Source organism: Myotis yumanensis, unplaced genomic scaffold (genome assembly GCF_028538775.1).
Source record: "Myotis yumanensis isolate MYYU_CA2020_CCGP unplaced genomic scaffold, mMyoYum1.0.hap1 SCAF_1, whole genome shotgun sequence".
Lineage (NCBI taxonomy): Eukaryota > Metazoa > Chordata > Mammalia > Chiroptera > Vespertilionidae > Myotis > Myotis yumanensis.
The window spans coordinates 169,858,010-169,880,294 of NW_027223752.1; the positions used below are offsets into that span (position 1 = coordinate 169,858,010).

The 22,285-nt window shown below is 39.2% G+C and overlaps 1 protein-coding gene and 1 pseudogene across 1 annotated transcript; one reads left to right on the plus strand and one right to left on the minus strand.

Moving 5' to 3' along the window:
- The first annotated feature begins 12,551 nt into the window (after positions 1–12,551).
- On the plus strand, positions 12,552–12,695 carry LOC138999491 (U2 spliceosomal RNA; annotated as a pseudogene).
- A 6,364-nt stretch (positions 12,696–19,059) lies between these two features.
- Positions 19,060–20,797, minus strand: LOC139021816 (endogenous retrovirus group K member 10 Gag polyprotein-like). Its single transcript, XM_070432559.1, has 2 exons — positions 20,443–20,797; positions 19,060–20,277 (listed from the first exon to the last, which is right to left on the minus strand). The coding sequence occupies exons 1-2, from the start codon at positions 20,795–20,797 to the stop codon at positions 19,061–19,063; spliced, it is 1,572 nt and encodes a 523-aa protein (XP_070288660.1). The 3' UTR covers position 19,060.
- Positions 20,798–22,285: the final 1,488 nt, after the last annotated feature.

A 22,285-nucleotide genomic window follows, 5' to 3' on the forward strand; every position in this document is an offset into this window, starting at 1 on the left:
GGCTGACACCAGACAAAAAGACTACTTTAAATTGAGGCAAAATAAATGAAAGAAATTTAATCTGGATTTCTAAATTTGAGTGTGAGTAAAATTTGCAGTTCAATTATACAACTACACTTTTACTTTTTATAGTTAGAGCTTCACTTAGGATTGATGTTTCTTTGTCCATGGGTCTGCTAATGAAACTTAACAATTTTTTTTTTAAACTTAACAATTCTGAACAAGGTAATTTCAGAGTTTTCAGGGCTTTTAAAAAAATGTAATTTAACTTTTTTTAACAATTACTGTTCAGAAGATATGTCTCAACAGACACATTTTCCTAAAACTATAAATTGGTTTCCTTTTAATATTAAGATACTATATATTATTGTTTTCATATAAATCAGATCATGGCTTTTAGTACTTTTCCACTTATTTAGTGGATTTCTATTATGATCAACACAGAAGTAGTTTTTATCAGCATTCTCTATTCTTCCTCTTACCAAATCCTACCCACTGTACATATACCTACAAAGCTTCCTTATCACAGGGTTATGAACATTTATTAATTTATAGACTACTTTGTTTTAACAAAGACGTGAAATCTTATTAAATCATGCATAATATATCATAAAAATTAAAAAAACTTCGTTTACAGAGAAAAGAAATTTAGAATGATGACATACAATGAAGGAAAAAGTTAATAACACACAAATATTTATGCCCAAGGTCTACCACAGCTGTTAAAAGAGAACTACGTATTTATACTGAGTTCCAAACTTCTGTTAACCAAAGCCAAAAGGTCAATATTATCAATAAAGCATCATGCTGTAACAACAACAATAATAACGCAGATAAAACAAATGATAATAAATAAATAATAAAATAATATAACAAATTATTAATAATAATTAAAAAGAATAAACTGCAGATAAAACAACAAAAGCCAATATTTTTCTAGTTATAGAATTTAAGAAAAATTTCTCCTTATATCTAGTATTTTGGATGCTTAAGAATAGGACATGCAATGCTTAAGAGCAGGACACAGAATCCTGGAATGAACAATATTAGCAACAACAGTCTTAAATCAAAATAGTTTTGTGTAGCTATTTCCCTTCAATGTAAGTTGAGGGCATAAGGTCAAACCACAATGTAATAAATACAATTTTCTATAAGTGGGTAGTATAAAAAAAAAAAACAAGACAAAACAAAACAATGAAATTAGCTTTCTTAATGTCCGGAATGATCCAGGGATAAAAATTTAAACTATTTATTGGGTTGGATGGACTCTATACCCTTTAATTAGTCCTTTATGAATATTACTGTTTGCACTTTGACTTTTGATAAAGCTGCATAGTGACAGGCATTTTATTATCTGACTAATGCCTCAGAGTAATTATTTGGCTTTACCTATTGAAATACATGTATTTTTAGAACTCATGTACTTCAAAAAGAATAGTTCATAGAACTCATAAACTATCACAGAATACTTCTTTTCCTGGTTTCCTTGCAAGGGGAACTGGACTTGGATTATAAAGTTGAGATTGTTTCTTTTCGGCTTCTGATAGTCTTAAAAGTCTTAATGAAATTGCTGTTAACTGGGTATTTGTCTACAGGTTATTAACAAATAACTTTTTAAAAAAATCAGCTGAGCAAAGAGAATAAAAGTGAATGTCCCCTTATGAATTTTAAGATGCCTAACCTAGAGTTTATCTCGATAGACTTCGCCTTGAGTAGGCACTGGGCCTCCTCTGCATAGAGGAGGCCTGGGGAGCACTGTAGACATTATAAAGATTTTTCTCAGAAAACAATTCTGGGTCTGTTCCAGGATAGAGCAAATCAATAAACAAGGTTCCAAAGTTCTATATTATAGACCATGGCTTTTGGAAGTTTTAGCTTGGAAAATTTTCCAAGCAGAATGACCCATAAAAAATTTAAAAAATCCATTTGTGAAATATCTGAGTTTGGAAGCTTCCTAGTGAACCTTATGGGGAAAATTGCTTGTGAAATGTACCCCATACTACTAATAATGATTGACATGCTGTTTAGAGTTGCTGGTTATAAACCAATTAAACCTTGGAGGACATCTGCCCCAAATGTGAATATGTGTTTATAGATAATTGACCTTAAGTGAACTCTTTCTGACATGGTAGGAATATTGTGTATTGAGCCCAATACTATCACAAAATAGTTCTCTTTTTAGTTTCCTTGCAAGGGGAATTGGACTTGGGTTATGTAATTGAGATTGGTTTCTTTCAGCTACTGGTCATCTTAATGAAATTGCTTTTAACTGGATATTTGTCTACAAGTTATTAACAAACTGTAATTGTTAAATTTTTACAAACAACTGCCCAAGAAAGGTGGGTAATTAAAACAAATACTCAGAGGCCTTCTTAATTTCTACATACTAGCAATGGACCAAAATTTTATGTGTTAGAGGAGTTCTCAGTGACTGAACTTGTGTATAAAGAAATAAAACTGTCACTTAAAAATGGCTCCTGTCCTCTAAGATGCCCTCACATCTTTATTTAACATTTCAAATTCTAACTCATATGGCATGACATGTAGAATTCTAGGAGTAGATCAAAAGATATAACCATGGGAGAGGGGGGATGGGAGAAGGAAAAAGAAAGTTGACATGGTCTAAGGCTTAAAAACATAAAAACAACTTTTCCCCTTTAATTTCTCTTCAAATATGTAAAGAAAATGTGAGTTTAGTACAACGAGTGAAATAGTACAAAGATAAAGAAAAAAATGGCAATGAATAATTTTCCCTACCCCCTTTCCCCTCCCCACTTCCCATGTCCTGGGTTCTTACAAGTGACAAATGTTGACAACCTGATCATTTCTTCACAAACACACATCCAGTGAAATGCTTGGGTCTTGATTTCTGCTTCTCCACTCTTCCAATTTACCTGGACTTGGACTCACTTTTTACTCACAGACACCAAGTAGTTGCTATTAACAGTCTAGGCTCTGAAATGGGTTTGGTAAGAAACTTGGACAGAGCATAACAGAGCTCTGGGTTCTTCGTGAGGATGACCCAGGTGGCCGAGGGTGACTTCAGTGTTTGGGGCTGGAAACCTACTTCCGAGGCAGCCTCTTCACTTGCACATCTCTCCTAGGCTGCGATGGGTGAAGAACCAGCTCCACTGGGATTGTTCGTGGAGGTTCTGTCTGTACCCTTTTCAGCATGGTGGTCTCAGGACTTCTGTGGTATCTGAAGTGGTTCCAAGGGTGAGCAAGGCAGAAGCTGCATGATTTTTTTATGATCTCACCTTAGGAATTACATGGTATTGCCTCCTATGTACCCTATCAGTCAAAAGAGTCACAAGCCTGCCCAAATTTAAGGGATGGACACATGGACTCCGCCCCTTGACTAGAGGACAGGTACAGAATGTGTGGCCACTCCCTAAGAGTCCTCACGTGAAATATTTATATGAGAAGCTCATATTTGAATTGTATCTAAGTGGCATATAGAAAAGTAAGAGGTCAATAATTTTGTGTTGCTCTTTTAGAAATAAGACCGACTACATTCTGAGTCTAAACAGGCAAGACCATATTCTTAGAGATGATAAGCACAACAGAGATTATAGATGTCAAAGTCAGCCTGTCGAAGAGGACATTGACTAAGTCATGGCAAAAATTATTTAGTTTGAGCTGTTCATCAGCTCTTTTGAAGGTGAAAAATTTATTGGGACTGAGTTAGAACTAGGCCTGGTCACAAAGTTCAGGGTCATTGTCCTAAAAATAAAGCAGAGAAAAGCAAGCTTCTCAGGTGTCACAAATGATTAGAACTTCCATGATTGCACTCAGCACAATGATACTGTTGAATTCTTTATCTCCAAGTCTGCTTTCATTAGTAGTTCCAACAGTGAAACTCGGGACCTACACAATCATTAATTACTAGAGGCCTGGTGCATGAAATTTGTGCACTTGGGGAAGGGGTCCCTCAGCCTGGCCTGCACCCTTTCACAGTACAGGAGTCCTCGAGGGATATCCAATTGATGGCTTAGGCCCGCTCCCCTAAGCCAGCAGTCGGTCATCCTTAGTGCTGCCACGGAGGCAGGAGAGGCTCCTGCCACTGCTGCTGTGCTTGCCAGCCATGAGCCTGGCTTCTGGCTGAGTGACGCTCCCCCCTGTGGGAGTGCACTGACCACCAGGGGGCAGCTCCTGCGTTGAGCTTCTGCCCCCTGGTGGTCAGTGTGCATCATAGCGACCAGTCATTCCACCATTCAGTCAATTTGCATATTGGCCTTTTATTATATAGGATACCTAAGGTTTTATGATGCAGCAAGAAGTTTATAGTAAAATCATGGCTAAGTGGTGGGTACATAGTACCAGGTGGTGCTCAGATATAAAGATGGACAGAGTGACTTGCCTTCAAAGAACACACAGTCGAGTGGGTCTTTCAGGCATGCAAACAGATAAATTGCAACACAAGACATTACTTGTAAATGAACCATATGCTCTCAAAGGAGAATGATCTGCCTGGGTGTTTATACATGATTAGCACCTATAACTATGCCCTCTCTGTTGCAACTGAGCCTTTGAAGTTTCTCTTTTATCTGGCCTTCTAGGATGTCTCTCTGATAGACTTCAAACCCAGTTTTCCCTTCTGCCTAGAGTTTTTGCTTTAATAACTAACTTGGATTTTAGTTTCTTTCTCTAACACTTCCTCTCCCCCTAATATCCTGTCTCAATCGTGTTGTTTGTCTCTGTGCTCCAAAGCCTGAGGGCAAGAGATTCATTCGTTAAGATATATATAAACAGAACAGTGACTATATGCCTGGAAAAATATTAGCTGCTGGGGATGCAACGATGAGTCAGTTAGGGACAGTTCCTACCTGTTGCAAGGAGCTTATTCTAGTATTGCCTCCTACATTCTTGGGATTATGTTCCTGGTTTAGTAAAATATGGGGTGGTTTAGACCTTGAGAAAATCAGGGGAACCTTTCTAGCCAGGTGACATTTTATTCATTTTTTTAAATGAAAAATTAGAAATTTTCCCTATTGGGGTGATGGAAGAGTGGAGAAGATCAGACAGAGGGTACAACACATACAAAAAAATAGAAATGGCGCGGTCAGTTTGGGAGACAGAGAGATTCATTTGACAGTGTAGTAAGGCATATCAGCAAGTGAAGGTAGAGAAGTAGATTGGGGTCATATTGGGAAGCCTCGTATGGCCCTTCTGATAAAGTTTGGACTTAATGCTGTAGGCAGAGGAAGTCAGCAAAAATTTATAAGCAGGGTTGGGACAAAATCAGATTTTTGTCTTTAGGAAGTTAAACTCAGGAGGATGGTCGTAGGAGTGAGGAAAAGACCAGATCTGATAGGAGGCCATCACATTAGCCTAGATTAGAAATGAGAGCCCATTTGGAGAGATGAAAAGAGGGGGCAGAGAGCAGAGGTTAGTTCTGCAGTCGAATTTTGAGGTGGAATCAAGAACTCTTGGCACCTCATTAATATGGAATTCTTGACAGATAGTAAGATTGTGAGTCTAAGATGATAAAAAGAAGGGAAAGGAGCAGATTTTGTAAGATGGTACCAAGTTTTGTTTTGGATACATGGCTATCCCAGTGAAGACAAGCAGAAGACAGTTGGAGACTTTGATCTAAATTTAAAAAGGGAGAGATGATGGGCCAGAGACCCATATTTGGAGATCATAAAATAGGCAAATTGACAGAAAATTAAACACATATTTGAGAAATGAGGAGAAAACAGTCAACAAAGACTAAGAATCAGTGAAGCAGGAAAGGACCAGCAAAATTAGTCTCCTGCAGTAGAGGAGAGGTCAAATACCTGGGGAGTGTTACTTTGTCTTTGACCAGAGTTCTATGAGTATCTGAGGCAAGTGTTGACAAAGACGAGGGAAGGTCAGTTGTCAGCCTTTCTGCCATTGATGGTTGCACCAGAGGTGATGTCCTGTGTGGTTTCTGGCCCTCCCTTTTGGTTCTTGCCAGCCAGGAGTCAGAATGAAGTTAGAGTACTTCCCATATTGGTCTCACATCCAACAAAAAGAGTACTCTAGAAACGTGATTCATCACTTACCAAGAGTTGAAAAACATGGGAGACATCATTTCTGCATCTTAGGAGATAACAGTACTTTAGTTTTAGCTTTAAGCCTATTTTTCCATTTCTGTGCCTGAATTTCATTTGCCCGATGCATTTGGTTGAATATCACTTTTTATTTTCTGTTGTTTAAAGTTGCTTTTGAGTAGACATGTTATATCATTTTGTGATAAAAATATTTCAGATTGTTCTTGCCGAAACTGGTTTTGCTCAGTGGATGGAGCGTCGGCCTGCAGACTGAGGGGTCCCGGGTTTGATTCCGGTCAAGGGCATGTACCTGGGTTGCGGGCATATCCCCAGTGGGAGATGTGCAGGAGGCGGCTGATCGATGTTTCTCTCTCATCGATGTTTCTAGCTCTCTATCTCTCTCCCTTCCTCTCTGTAAAAAATCAATAAAAATATATTTTAAAAAAATATTTCAGATTGTTCTAATAGCCTCTTCCCCAAGAAAATGATAAGAATATTATCTTTCCTCATCAAAGATAAATACACAAGCTGACCCGAAGAGAAGACTTTGTCTGAATGTCATTTGTTTTCATTGTTTATTTATTCATTTAATTTACATTGGGAAATATATTAATTATAAATATTCCAATAGTTTAAAATGAGTCATTTAATTTGCACAGTACCTTGTGAGCAGTGCTTGGTATCAAAGGATCTGGGCCCAGTCTAGATGCTAAGGGACACTTACTGAAGTGTGGTGGGGTTAGGTTGAGTGATGCTGGCTGAGTGCCCTGGAAGGATTAATATCCAAAGACCAGATTATAAAGCTGAATGAAAGCACTGCTTGTATATTAGAAGAGAGTATAGTAGCCAGGTGACCTGTAAATAATGATAACAGGGAAGAAAGTCACCATGAAATAAACCAAGCCAAGTGAAACCAAACACTTAGTCTTGCCCTAGAGAAGGTGATATTGGGACATAGTTTAAGGGAGCCCTGAAATTCACTTCCAAGATTTAGTCTTTGTTCTCCTTCATTGTTAATAGCGTTTTCATTTTTTATTCCTTTTAAGTGATAGATTCTATATGATGACTCCTTCCTTCTTTTTAAAATTAGGTGTTCATCAGCAGTGTAATTGAAGCCTTTCCTGTTTGGCTTATAAATGAAAGTGCTCCATTATATGCATTTAACTAGGGTTTCTTTCAGATCAGAATCTCTTTTGTGAAATACAGTGGCAATCACGCAACCTCTACTGATTTGTATCTACTCAGCTGAGTACAAGTTGTATTTTTCTTACCTGATAATAAGTACCTTGAGAGCTGGAAACACTAGCTTTTCATCCCTCTGTCCATCCATCCATTTGTTCATCCATCTATTTATTGAACATTTGAGCATCTATGTGTCAGGCACTGTGATGAACTTCAGGATGAACATGATATAGTCTTTGCCCTCAAAGATCTTGTGGTCAGTTAGGGCAGAGGTTCCCAGTTGTGGCTGCATATAAGAATCACCTGGTTGCTGGCTACACTTTCATAAAGTCTGTTCTCATTGTGTAGCCTGGGTATATGTATATATTTTAGAGCTTTCAAGGTGATTCCATAGTGCAAACAGTTTGAGAAGCTTGAGTTAGGCAGATAGACTTACATTGTGTTAAATTATATAATAAGAAAAAACAACAACAACGGAATTTTCTTGGCACACAGAAGAGAAAAACAGTCATATACTTCCCCCCCCCCCATTATTCCTCATAACATATATCACTGGGCACTGAGTCTTGAATATGCTAGATTAAATATTTCTTGAATGAATTGACTTATTATCTTTAGGCTCAATCACCTAGTTCAACATCATGGGTGATATTCTGTGTCATTAAATTGGAGCAATTCTTTCATTTATTAATTGAATTTCTTTCCCAAATTAAAAAGGGGTTGGGGTCTTTTTTTGAGACATAATGAATTTAGTTGTTTCTATATTTAGCTTTATACATTTTGGATTCTTGATTTTATTTGATGAAATCTAATTCATCTTTTTATGGGCAAAATCCCATTTTGACTTTGAAAACCTAATTTCTTTTTCTTATCAGCTTCTCCTAGTTAGTCAGGTAGTTTTATAAATTAACTAGAGGAGACCCAATGCATGAAATTCATGCACAGGAGCTGAGGGGTGTCCACCTGCCGGCTTAGGCCTGCTCCCCACGGGGATTGGGCCTAAGCTGGCAGTTGGACATCCCTTTTGCAGTCCAGGATCCCTTGCTCCTTACCGCCTGCTTGCTTGCTGCTCCTTAGCACTGCTGCAGAGGTTGGAGAGGTTCCCACCACCGCCACTGTGCTTGCCAGCCATGAGCCCAGCTTCTGACTGAGTGACACTCCCTCTGTGGGAGTGCACTGACCACCAAGGGGCAGCTCCGGCATTGAGCATCTGCTCCCTGGTGGTCAGTGTGCATCATAGCAACCGGTCGTTCTGCCATTCAGTCGATTTACACATTGACCTTTTATTATATAGGATTATGACACACATAAATTACCTACTTTAACATACTTCATAGGCTTTAAATTATAATTGCAACTCCCATAGAGTAGATATGAAACTGTCACACAATAAACTCCTGACCTAGGAAGAACATTTGAAAGGGTCACTTATTATGTTATTGTGTTTCTCCTCAATGAGGAATCCACTTCTATTCAGACACCCAATCTGGAAATTTCTTTTCTTACTCAAGTTAAAATGAGATACAATTCTCCTGTCCTGACAGTAAGCATGAGATTAGAGAGCACACACACAGGGGCAGACTGCTGAGTGCACAGATCAGAGAGTCCAGCTCCAGTTAGTTTTGGGGGAACCAGTAATTAATGACACACTTTGTGGTGTATTGAAGGTAGCCAACCTGGTCAGAAATACTAGTAATCAAAAATAGTTCTTACCATGAACTTTTCACAGTTTCAGAACAAATGTAAAAATCTGTCAGTAAGATGTTGACATGGGAAAATGGCATCTCGACACTGTGTTTTCTTGGCTCCATTGCAACTTGGCGTGTGCATGTGATTCATTTCTGGTGAAGAGGATGTGAATAGAAGATATGAATATAACTTCCAGCTTCTGTTCTGAAAAAGAATGGAGGTTCCCTCCTCTTCCCTAAGTCTTTCTTCCCACTGGCTGATTGTAGAGGTGATGGTGAGCTAGCTTGGACCATGTGGATGAAGACAAAGATAAAAGAAACCAGAGACCTTGATGATTCTACATTGCAGAGGTAACATACCTGTTCAGAATTTTATGTGAGAGAGGAATAAACTATCAAATTTAAGCCACTGCCACTTTGTGTCTCTGTCATATAAAGCCTGTACCATATACCACCACCACTCCCCCCGCCCCCAACTTCTTGGTCAACCATATTGAATTAAATTCAGTTCCTTGAACTTGCAATGTGTTTTTTAAATGTCTTCTTACCTTTACCCATGCTGTTCCCTGTACTTGAACTGCATTTTCAAATACATTTTCTCCATCAGCTAGGTAAACTTTTACTCATTTTCAAGATTCTGGGAAGTCTTCTTTGATATTTCCATGTTGAGGTGGTAGTCCTTTTATGATTGCCCTTGATAGACTCTGTACATAATGACAATAATGACAATATACACACTTTATTGAGTATCTACTATGTGCCATATACTCTAAATTTGCTTTACAGAAAAAAGCTCATGTATTCTTACAACAGTTTTATGGGTTATATGTATCCAATTCATTTTTTAAAAATCCATGCTTGGAGAAAGAGGCTAAGTGGTTTGCCCCAGTTCATAATGTTAAATAGTAGAGCTGGAATTCAAAGGCGGATTAACCTGGTTTCAATTCCATGTTCTATCATCTCTGCCTTCATTCAGCCCTTCTTGTCTGGCATCACATTTCTTTGTTTACAGGTACATCTTGTTCAGTTATACTCTACCTTCCCCACATTGAGCTCATTGTGGGAGCTCAATAAGTACAAGTTAAATAACTGGGCTCCATTTTCCTCACCAATTGCCTTCCAAAGTTATGGTATAAGCTCCAGGAATAGTACCATACCTTAAATGCAAGGCCAAGAGCAATCACTGTTTCATGATCTGATTTCTCTCTAGATCATGCAACCATAATTGATCTGACGCTTCATATCCTAGGCTAGCTTTGATCACTGCTAGACAGTGTCTGAGTCTGCTAGGGCAGCCATAATTAAATATCACAGACTGGATGGCTTCCACAACAGAAATAAATTTATTTTTCATAGATGTGGAGGCTACAAGTCCAAGATCAAGGTGCTGTAGGGTTGGTTTCCAGTGAGAGCGCTCTTTCTGGCTTATAGACAGCTGAATTTTTGTATCTTCATCTGACATTTTCTCTGCATCCCTGGTTGTCTCTCTCTCTCTTCTTATAGGAACATCAGTCCTATCAGCTTAGGGCATACCACCCCTCTCCCCCAGACCTCATTGTTGAAATAAATTTCTAGGCCCAAGATGGAATCACTCCTGCCCAGAGAACCAAGTCAGTGCACTAAAGCTTAGATAACTTTCATGTCCCAGTAAACATTTCGCTTGACCAGAAACATAGTATATTCAGTTAACCAATTCCTAATGCCAAGCCAACTCTGGGCTCTATACTTACTTCCTTGTTCCTTATTCATTTTCTCTTTTTCTTTTTCTTGTTCCTTATTTTTTATCCTATAAAACTTCCTATCTTCCACCCCATTTTGCAGCTCTCTGAATCCTAGGGTATGGAGACTGCCTGCTTTATGAGGTGTTAAGTAAAATTTGTATTACCCAAATTGTCCTTTTTAGTCATTTTTAGCTCTATGCACACACCAAAAAGTTTTCCTCTCCAATATGTTCTATGTAAACTGCTGAGGATGTAAAGTTTGCTAACTCGGCCTGCCTGATCCTCAGTTTCCTAATCTTTAAATTGGATATAATGATAACAGTCCCACCTATCTCACAAGTGGCTTTCTTTTCTTTTACTTTTTTTGGTATTAAATGCAGTAATATTCAGAAAGTACTCTACTAACTGAAGGTGCTATGTCTAAAACATTCTTTCCCCTCTGTCTGGTAGATGTTGACTCATTTTTTAAGACTCACCTCAACTACTATGAGGCAATTATTTTTGCTTATAATTGTTGACTGGCAGATGGGTGAAGTTTTTGCACTTCCAGGGTCCAGGTCTAATACAGGAGGATTTGAGAAGAGCTTAGCTGCTTTGCTGAGGTTTGTAAGTAACCAGCACTTGCTTTTTTAACTTTGGAACTACACCATGTCCAGACATGAGCTGACTTCTTGTTCCTTCGTTCTTATCACATTTCTCATCAGTGTCTTATGCAAAAAGTTTAAGATTTGAAGTCAGGATGATCAGGGTTTAAATATTGATTCTTCAACTACCTTCTTACTTGACCCTGGGCCAGCTCACTTTACCTCTGTGTGTCTTGTACTCCATGAATCTATTCGATACTTCAGCCAGAATTGCTTTCCTGATTGGTTCCTACCTCTGTGTGGGCATAAAGTGCAGGGGCTGTGTGTGCAAAAGAGGAAAGGGAGGTGGTAGAGAGGGAGAGGGACAAGAATTGAGAACTGTGAGGACTAGAAACATTTGTGACTTTCTTGGTATTGTTATTGTCACATCTGTCCCCTAATTGGGATCTATATTAAAAATCTATGGATCTTTTCTGTTAATGTCTCACTAAGTAAAGTCAGGCTTCTTATTTTTTTCCAAGTGGTGCTCTTTGTGTTTTGAGGAGGTAGATGTCATTGTTTATGTATGAACTTCCTGAAGCTCAGGAGGAATCAGGGTCACTTCTGGTAAAGGAGGTAGGCAGGCTACAGATGCCCATAAAGCGTGAGCATGGGGGTGTTGCCTATGTGTTGACCTGGCCTGGAGTATAGGAGAGCTTGAATTTTCCGAGAAGGAAAAAGAAATTTTTGGCACTTGGGACTGAACAAAATAATTTAACCATCTCCGATTGGTTTCAGATTTGCAGATCTCTAAGGAATTTGAAAAGAACATTAAGCAATAGAGGAAACTCCACATCCTGGATAAACTACGTGTTTTGAAGCTTGCACAAGTCCTGAATTTGGTCCAGGCTTTTTCAGTCAACACCTATTGTATTTCCCAAAACTGAGATGGCTGAAGAAGAAGAAAAAAGAAAACACCTTACAATAAGAAAGAACCAATTTATGAAAGCTAGAAAAGGCCTTTATCATAAGACTTTCAGTAAGTGCTGTTTTATTCAAAGATGATCTGAAATGAACAGTAGTGACTTAGAAACTTGATCTTCTTATACCCACCCCACTATTAGGTATAAATTAATTCTTTTTAAAAAATTTATTTGAGAGAGAGAGAAAGAGAGAGAGATTTGTTGTTCCACTCATTTATGCATCCATTGGTTGCTTCTTGTAAGGGCCCTAACTGGGATCAAACCCACAACCTTGGCGTAGCAGGATGATACACTAACTGAGCTTACAAATTCATTCTTTTATTGGAGTGATATTTTGTTCATTGGACAATGTTTATCCTTATCTATATCCAGTGATACATTTAAAATAGGCAGTGTAATCGCTTCTCGGCCTTTTGGCTAAGATCAAGTGTAGTATCTGTTCTTATCAGTTTAAAATAGGCAGTGTAGAAGACTTGAGAGACTCCAGGTAAATGAATTGACTAAGAGCAAAGTATATAGTGATAACTGGGCTACAAATTTTGTATCTGTGAAGGGTGTTTTAGCTCCAGGAGAGAGGAGAATGGAAGAAAGTGATGAGAAATGGGAGGTATTAAAGACAATTATCTCCTGATCCAGACGATATTTTTCCTGGCCTATGGTTTGGCCTAGCCTGTTCCTTGAAACACCATACTTGGAATATCTTGCTTCAAAATGCAAAATCAAGCACAGGTATATCAATCAAAAGGTGACTGCACATTGAATAACTGTATTTTAAATTAAGGATTCATATGGCCTTGGTTTATATTCTTTTAAGCCTCAGTTTTCTTCTCTGTAAAATGAAGACAATAATAATAGCTATGCCTTATTGGGCATGTGCCAGGTGTTTCACACTTATTATTTTTGTTCTTCAAACAACCTTATAAACTAAGAACTGTTTTCTTTGAAGGATGCTTTGCCAAGTGCCCCTCCCAAGTTGGCAATTATGCTTCTTTTTTTAAAAAAATTATTTTAGAGAGAGAGAAAGGGAGAGAGAGAGAGAAACATCAATTTGCTGCTCCACCCATCTATGCATTCCTTGGTTGACTCCTGTATTCTTGTATGTGCTCTGACCTTGGGTTGAACCTTCAACTTTGGCGTTTGGGGACGATACTCCAACCAACTGAGCTATTTGACCAGGGCAAGAACTATTTTCTATATAATTGAGGAGGAAATTAGTACAAAATGGTTAAATAATACACCTGAAATCATGAGTGAGTGGCTAAGCCAGGCCTTTTAGACTTGACAGCCTGTTCTTGTTCCACTGTATGCTAGGCCTCAGTAACATTACTCTGTCTGCCACACAGTGCTGTCATGAGGACTGAAGAGTAAGCACGCCATTTATAAAGCTGGCACACAGTAGGCATTTTTCAAATGTCAGTTTCCTTGTTCTTTACTTCAAGTGCCCAAACTCTGCCTATATCAAAATTATTTCCTTCTTCAAGAAATCTGTGTGTGTAATAAAATGCACCCATAGGTGCAGTATCACAATAATCAATCACAAAAAAGATGTTCAGCTCTGGATCATTTAATTTTCATTTATTTAAGAGACAATAGGTTTTATTTTTATTATTGTATTTTGGGCATAGATGTGAGAAGAGGCCTAAAATTGGGGGGTTAGGGGACAATATATGCTTAAAATGTAAAATGACACCATGTACACTATATAAGGAGGCAGGCCAGGGGCCTCTTTAGTAGATTTCAGGATGAGGCAGAAAGTGGCTGAGGTGAGGAGTTAAGAATGAAGTGAGTATTTCAGGACAAGAGCTCAACAGGTTGCTGTGAGATAAAAGTTCCATCTTGAGGACTGCAAACTTGTAAGCCAGAATCGTATGGTGCAGAAAGACTTTTAATTTGAAGAAAGGACATACCTTCTAGGGAACTGGTAGTAAGGCCAGATTCCCCAGGGTTAGTGGTGACTTAGGAATCCAATAAGTATGATCTGTATCTAATCTCTAAAGGGCCTTTGACCATATCCATCTAATAGACTAGCTCTGCCAATTTTGAGTTTGTGTGTTGACTGATATTCTCTTTGAAGAGAGTTTTGAATTATAGCTTCAAACTAGGGAAAAAATCAATAGTCAAAGAAAATCAAGGCAGGTAATGAGTCCTAGTCTTAAGCTGCAGAGTAGATAAATGTGTCACAAGTATTTGCCAGGAACTTACACCATGGAGTGACCTGGAATCTGAACCATCCTGGAGAAGTTTTCAATAAAGACTCTTGCTTCTTTCTTTGCCTCCTGCGGGGGAATGCATCTATTCTCATTTTTACCAAATGGAGAAAATAACACACTAGCAAAGATAGCCATGGTGACGGCTGAGTTCTGTAAAGTACAAGCTACTGCAATCTAGCACATTAACCTGGGACCCAGCTCTGAGCTTGGCCAGTGGTCTGTCCGCCTTACTAATCAAGGAAAGAGCAGATGAGGTTGACAAGTCTCTCTCTTCTTCACATTGCACCACCACTACAAAAACCCAAACAGGAACAAATAAAACACAGCTAACAAAAGCCAAACCCCACACCAGACATTAGTGCTTTACCTCTGTGGGGATGAAAGATTATAGAGGCTGAACTCAGGACACAGTGAGTGTCTGAATAGCTGCCACTGTGAAGCTGTTGCCATTTTTTAGGCTGGCTCAGACACGCTCTTCAATTAAAGAAGGCACTAAATCCAGGGATTCGGTGTTGGGGATATAATTACAGACCATAATTCCTTTGTGGGCCTTCAACATGCCTGAAGCTAGATTGAGTGATTCTGGCCAGAGCTCTGAGCACCCGCCCTTGCATCTGGGCTCACTGTGGCCTCTTGTCTGAGGAACTTTCTCGGAAACAACCTTCCTCACAGCTTTCTCTCAAACTCTACACATTGTGATCCAGGAAGGGGGCCAGTGCTTGAATATTTCCTTTAAAATTTGTATCTTGGTGGTCTGTCTAATAACTCAGTTTTATATCTGATATATTTTTTTACCTTGGGTCTTTAATAGAGACTTCCAATACATAATATTAATGTGTAGGGTGGGGAGAGAGAGACAGAGAGAGACAGAGAGAGAGGGTGGTGGGGAGAAAGAGCTTTGGCGATTATTTTCTTTTTTTAAAATATATTTTTATTGATTTCAGAGAGAAAGGGAGAGGGAGAAGGATTTACCAGTAGAAACATCAATGATGAGAGAGAATCAACAGTCGGCTGCCTCCTGCATGCCTCACACTGGGGATCAAGCCCGTAACTGGGCACGCGTGCCCTGATTGGGAATTGAACTATTTCCCTATGGTTGACACTCAACCACTAAGCCACACTGCCAGGCTATCATTTTCTTCTTGATGCTTGTCAGGGCCAGCCTGACAGGGTTGAGCCGGGCTGAGGCAGGGAGGTGGGAATTGAGAAAAGAAAGAAAGACAGGAAAGCGGGATCGGGAGGACCCCAGTTCTCTTGATGAACTGAAGCAACTTTATTAGCCACACAATACTATTTATACATAACACACTGAATAGGAGGTCTGTCAAGAGGAATGTATTCTTTGTTCCTCTTAATCTCTAAGGGAGAGACACAGCAGAAGGACAAGTTCTCAGTATAGCATATCTCAGTAAAAAGTTACAGACTTCTTGGTAAGCTATGAAAGGCTGATCTCATTCTACAAATATTGCTCTTATTCTACTGATAAACGCCATCCAAACAAGTCTGGGAAAACTGTGTGGGTAAGGGTCCCAGTCTTGCTAGCCCCTACAGGTGCAAGGACCTTGCCAGCTTACATCTGGTCCCCAACAGATCCCCCTTCTTTGTTTTTTAGGCAAAGTTTATGTTTCAGTGTCCGACAGTTTTTTATGTGTACATGTCATCAGTAATATTTCAGTTCTGGATGGTGGACAAATGGTGGCAATGCAGGTCCGACCCTCTGTGGTTTGGTCCTGGGCAACCTGCAGCGACGCACAGCTGCTGACTGCTAGCATGATAAGGTGTTGTCACCATCTTCATTTTTGGACTGCTTCTCTTCTTGTTGTCTCACGGGGACACTGCTATTCTGTGGCTGGAGCAGTCCTGATAATTCTCTTCTGTTGCAGGAATCCACATGGTCTTGGAGTTATTTTCTGAAAATATACAAACGTATTCTCGACCAAAGGTTAATAAAGGAATCATATCTATAATTTAGACTTGGGATTCTTTTAATTTTTGTCCAAACGATTTTCCTTTGGCTTATTTGACACCATATGTGTTTTCATGGGTGTCTTGTTATTAGCATTATAAATGAAAAAATTTTTCTAGATGTAAATTAGTTACAGGATATTTTTCCTTATATGGTATTCTTCCACTATATTTCCACTATCCTCCCCCCTTTTTTTTTAAATTTAATTATTAGGAGGCTTTTGGAAATTATATAATGAAGTCTAGATAATTTTAAATTTTAATTTTTTGTACAAAAATATGACTGCTTTAGGTTTATTGTATGTTAAGCAATTTTACTATGAAATGATAATTATAGTTAATATTTTTTGAATAATTTTAATTAATCTGAAAACTTGACTACTATTTTACTGTCAAATTTAATACTTTAATAACAATCTTAGTTTATACTGTAAATATTAATGGAAAGGATTATTTTGTATCCTTGAGAAGGCCCTGAGCATTCCTGGTGTTAAGCTGGATTTAGATATAGGGTAGTTGCTGTTAGCCAAGTCTCTGTTATCTGGGTACCGATTTCGGCTGGAATAAGTCTCTTTCTGTTATCTGGGTCCCGATCTGAGCTGGGCATGGGAAGCGCAGCAGCCATGGGGGCAGGAGACCTCCCTCAGAAGGGGCAAGTGTTCAAGCCCCTGCATAGTTGGGGGGGTGAGGATCTCTGCCCCACCTCTGTTGACCCCCAAGTTCTCCCCTGAGGCCCCCTGCGACTGTGCCTGTCTTAGGTCGCCCCTCCCTGAGGGGTCTTACCCGTCATTGACTAACCAGCCATCCTCTGGGGCCAAGCAGGGTGATGTGAGGTTTAGTTCTGTCTCCTTGGTAGCGTATGCCCCTGTGGCCTCCATGCCCAGTAACTGCCTTTGGATCCCCTCGCCTGCTGGCGGGGCCCCGGCATTGATCATGGGGAACCCAGATTTCTTCTATATAGAGGGCCCAGCTTACGCCATTGGGCAAGAGACAGATCCATGGCACCAGCCACCATGAGGCTTCAACCTCAGTATGAACAGAGAGCTTAGGTAACAGCTCTGGGTAATTGGAAGAGGGACCCCCTTGACAAAAAGGTCAAGAGAGGTCAATATAGAATGCTTAAGTGCCTTCCCTGGGGGCCTTCCACACAGTGGAAGGGATAAAATCCTTTCATGTTCTTATTAAATTGCTGCCAAACAATTAGTTTGTAAGTTTGTTTGGAATAAATGTATAATATGCTGTTGTAAAATATTAAAAATTATTAATAAGCTTTTGTCATTTTAAAATATATCTTAAAACTCTACTGTTGTATTTTAAGAAATATTAAATAAGATAACTTGTTTTGCCCTTTCTTAGAGGCAAAAACTTAAAATATATATTTATTAATATTTATTTGATAAAGCTTTCTATGTGATTTCAAGTATATTAAATTGCCTTTATTAAAAAATCCTATAAGAAGAGAGAATAAACTTTTGAAAACATTTCAGGGCCCATGAAATGTCCTAAAGTCATTCCTTGATTATAGTTTTAAACTCTAACTTAAAAGACTATTAAATATATATGTGTATATATAATTTAAAGATTATATACCTTTTATAATTATTAAAAGATATCAATTAAATTAAAACTGATCTTTGTATATAAAAATTTTGATTGGGATAATAAAATTTATCCTCTTTTTTCAATTAGACAAATGTTGAAATTTTATTATAATTATATGATTTCTCCTAGTTTATTTAACTAGAACTATAAACTCTTAAGTGGCAAGTTAAATATTTAGCATTTCTCAATCAGTAACATTTTTAAGAATAAACTTCAAAAATACAAGACATAATCAATAGATTTAATTCTATCCTCTAGATTTTTCATGAGGGAAATTTAGATTAATACTTTAGTATTTAGTTATTTCAGAATATTTAATTCAATTTAGCTAACTCCTAAGCCTTGGGCTGTCATTGACTGAAAACAGGTAACCATTAAAATGCAAATTAGTTATATTCTTTCTACTAAGGATGAGAAACTGAGAAGCAAGCCTCTTTTTAAAAGTTGTCACTGGCAGGAAATTTTTGGCATACCTGCTCTGTTTGGGGAAGGGAGGCTAGCCCTTCCTCTATTAGAAATTGCTTTGGGAAGCCAGCCTTAATTAAAGGGTGTAGCTGTCTTTTACCTGGGCTACTTAGATTTTTATAATTAATATATTTTTAATAATTCTTGAGATTTAAATCCAATTTATTATTTTAAGGCATATTCTTTAACAAATTTTTGTAACAGAGACAATTTTACTGAATTTCCTTTTTGGCCTTGAAGTTAACCTTTTAACACCCTTTATTAGTATTTAAAAACTGTTCTTTATTATGGAAATGCCAATCCTGCTGCTAGAATCTAGCCAGCATCTTTTTTCCTTTGGGTCAAATTTTGCTAGTTTTGTTAGGAAATAATCAGTCTTGGGTTTTATTTTGTATATTTGCAAAGAGATTTCAGCTTAAAACTCTATCTAAATGTCCAAAATCGGACAATGGGCGCCTTAGTTCCAAGCTAGTTTTCTCTTTACACGTGTACAGAAATCCCAGACATATTTTTAAATTTCAGATCCGGTGGCATTTGCTGTAGCTGTATCAGAAATGCAAGGAAATCATCATTTCTTCTCTATGTGGGAGGTTTTAAATCTAATGATATTTTGTTTATTTTAATAAGCAATGGCAGCACCCAGGGCAGATAGAATGTCTCATCTCTATGGATCCAAGGTCCAGCCCGTTACTTCCGGGGGTTGCTCGGAATAGCTCTTGTATCTATTTTGTTTTCTGTGGCAGGCTGGGTGCTGTGCAGCCTGCTGGCCTTGAGACAGCATAGAGACAGGAGGGTAAACAGACAATGCCCCTGTTATTTGCCATGGCTGGGCTGGCCCCTTTTGGTAGTTTCCCGACTGGTGTTGAGGCAAAGAATTTCCCTGGCCATCTGTCTTAGATTTACACTCATTTGCCCAATGTTTTCCTTTTTTACATTTAGGGCACAGTCCAGGTTGTTTGGGACCTCTGCCATTTCCTTTATTAACCCCTTTATTAGAAGGACACTGTTTTGCTATGTGTCCTGTTCCTCCACAAGTGTAACACTTGTATGTTGGACTTTTCTCTGTGCTAAATTGTTCCTGAAGAATTCCTTCAATGGTGGTTCCCTTTAATGCAGCTGCAATGGCAACTCCTTGTATATATGAGGGACCAATATCTGCACAAATTCGGATATAATCTGAGAGAGTCCCCTGTCTTTGATAGGGCCGCAGTGCAGCTTGGCAGGCAGTGTTGGCGTTTTCATATGCCAACTGTTTAACTATTAACATGCCAGCCTCTCCATCCACCACTACTCGGCCAACAGCCTGTAATAGCCGAGAGACAAAATCCTGATACTTTTCATCTGGCCCTTGAATAATTTTTGAGAGCTCCTCTGTTTTCTGACCAGAGGTGGGCAGCTTTTTCCAGGCTCTAATCCCAGCTCCATTAATCTGTCCATAAGCTTCCTGGGGGTATTGAATTTGATTATGGGTATCAGCATAGACTCCTTCACCTACCAGCATTTCATAAGAAATATTAATCTGGGCAGCTCGATTACGAGAAGCTTGCTCCTTAGCCTTTTCATCATATTCTGATTTCCACAAGAGATAATCCCCTCCTGATAAACAAGCCTTGGCAATAGCTCTCCAATCATTAGGTGGGAGAGCCTCTGAGGCCATAGTTTCCAAGATGGTTAAAGTATAAGGGGAAGTGGGCCCATACTGAGCACAGGCTGTTTTTAACTCTTTTAAGGTTTTAAAAGGAAGCGGTTCATAAGCACGCTCACGCTGTCCCGTATGAGGGTTCACCTGTTCCATAACAGGGAAGGCGTGAATACCCAATTCCTCACCACACTTTCGTGCCTCCTGCAAAGCCATCTGGAGAGGGGAGAGTGGAACTGGTGCTGCACAAGGCAGCGGAGAGCTGCGGGAACGGCCCCCGCGGCTTCTCTTTTTCTTGCCAAGAAGCTTTAATTTTTCTAAAAAGCATTCCAACACATCCTCTATATCACTGCACTCTTCAGTTCCAGCAGAAAAATATTCTTCCTCCTCTTTTGCCTGAACAATACCTGTATTATCATTATGACAAAGAGCAGTAGCTTCCTCAAAATCCCCCTCATCTTGAGGAGTTAAATTGCCTTTAAAAGTTACATTATTTCTTTTTAATATACTGTCTTTTTTAGACCCCTGTTTTGTGCTATCACACTGCTTCTCCTTTTTTTCTGGCTTAAGAGACGGTTGATTATGGTCATGCCTGGGATCTAAACAATCCCGTATTAAATTCAATAAGGAAATGCAGACCTCCTGAATGAATTTTAAAAAATTTTCTACTTGCTTGTCATTAACCTTAGATCCTTTACTGTTGAGCATAAACTTTAACATTTGCCCATAAAGAGCATTTTCTCTAGATTCTAATTGCCCCATGCTTTACTCCCGACTATCAAAAAATTGCTCCTCCCTTACCTTAATGAGTGCACTCTTTATCTGGAGGAGTTTCTCACCGTCGTCTCTCCAAGCCCGACGGAGTTCCTCACCGTCTTTTTCCCAGTTCCTCAGTCCCTTAGCTCGGGCGCCAGATCTGTCAGGGCCAGCCTGACAGGGTTGAGCCGGGCTGAGGCAGGGAGGTGGGAATTGAGAAAAGAAAGAAAGACAGGAAAGCGGGATCGGGAGGACCCCAGTTCTCTTGATGAACTGAAGCAACTTTATTAGCCACACAATACTATTTATACATAACACACTGAATAGGAGGTCTGTCAAGAGGAATGTATTCTTTGTTCCTCTTAATCTCTAAGGGAGAGACACAGCAGAAGGACAAGTTCTCAGTATAGCATATCTCAGTAAAAAGTTACAGACTTCTTGGTAAGCTATGAAAGGCTGATCTCATTCTACAAATATTGCTCTTATTCTACTGATAAACGCCATCCAAACAAGTCTGGGAAAACTGTGTGGGTAAGGGTCCCAGTCTTGCTAGCCCCTACAGGTGCAAGGACCTTGCCAGCTTACATCTGGTCCCCAACAATGCTTATATGTATTTTCTATAAAACTATATATTACTTGTTTTACATATTAAGATTTTTCAATTGTGGTAAAATACACATGAAACTTACATTATTAACCATTTTTAAACTTTATTTTTATTTGACACTATTACCGATGTCTCCATTTCCCCCGGCAACTTTTGCCCACCTCCAACCAGCCCCCACCCAGCCCCCACCCCACCCCCACCTTCCCTCTGGCCATCACCTCACAGTTGTCTGTGTCTATGGGTTATGCACGTATGTTCTTTGGCTAATCCCTTCACCTTCTTTCATCCAGTCCCCCTTCCCTCGGAAATCTATCACTCTGTTCCATGTATCCATGCTTTTGGTTCTATTTTGTCCGTTAGTTTACTTTGTTCATTGGATTCCACATACAGGGGAGGTCATGTGGTATTGGTCTTTCTCTGACTGGCTTATTTGAGTTAGCGCAATAATCTCCAGGGCCATCCATGTTGTCACAAAAGTTAAGAGTTCCTTCTTTTTACAGTCATGTAGTAACCCATTGTGTAAGTGTGCCATACCTTTTTGTCCACTCATCTACTGATGGGCTGTTTCCAGATCTTGGCTGTGGTAAATAATGCTGTTATGAACATGGAGGTGCATACATTCTTTCTGATTGGTGTTTCAGGATTCTTAAGATATATTCCCAGAAGTGGGATCACTGGGTCAAAGGCAGTTCCATTTTTAATTTTTTGAGGAAACTCCACACTGTTTTCCACAGTGGTTGCACCATTCTGCATTTTAACCAAGAGTCTCCGATTCCATTTCCCCCTAGCGGGGCTTGCTGCAGGTTCAGGTTGGTACAGCCAAGGGTCCCCTCTGCAGGAGCCAGCTCAGCCACCCTGGGCTCAGGGGATAGATCAAAAGAGTCTCC

Excerpts from the sequence above, each read along its gene's own strand:
- LOC139021816 (XM_070432559.1), bottom strand. The coding sequence starts at position 20,797 with ATGGGGCAATTAGAATCTAGAGAAAATGCTCTTTATGGGCAAATGTTA. Across the intron at positions 20,278-20,442 it reads TTGTCATAATGATAATACAG|CACCAGTTCCACTCTCCCCT; the intron begins GTATTGTTCAGG and ends TGCCTTGTGCAG.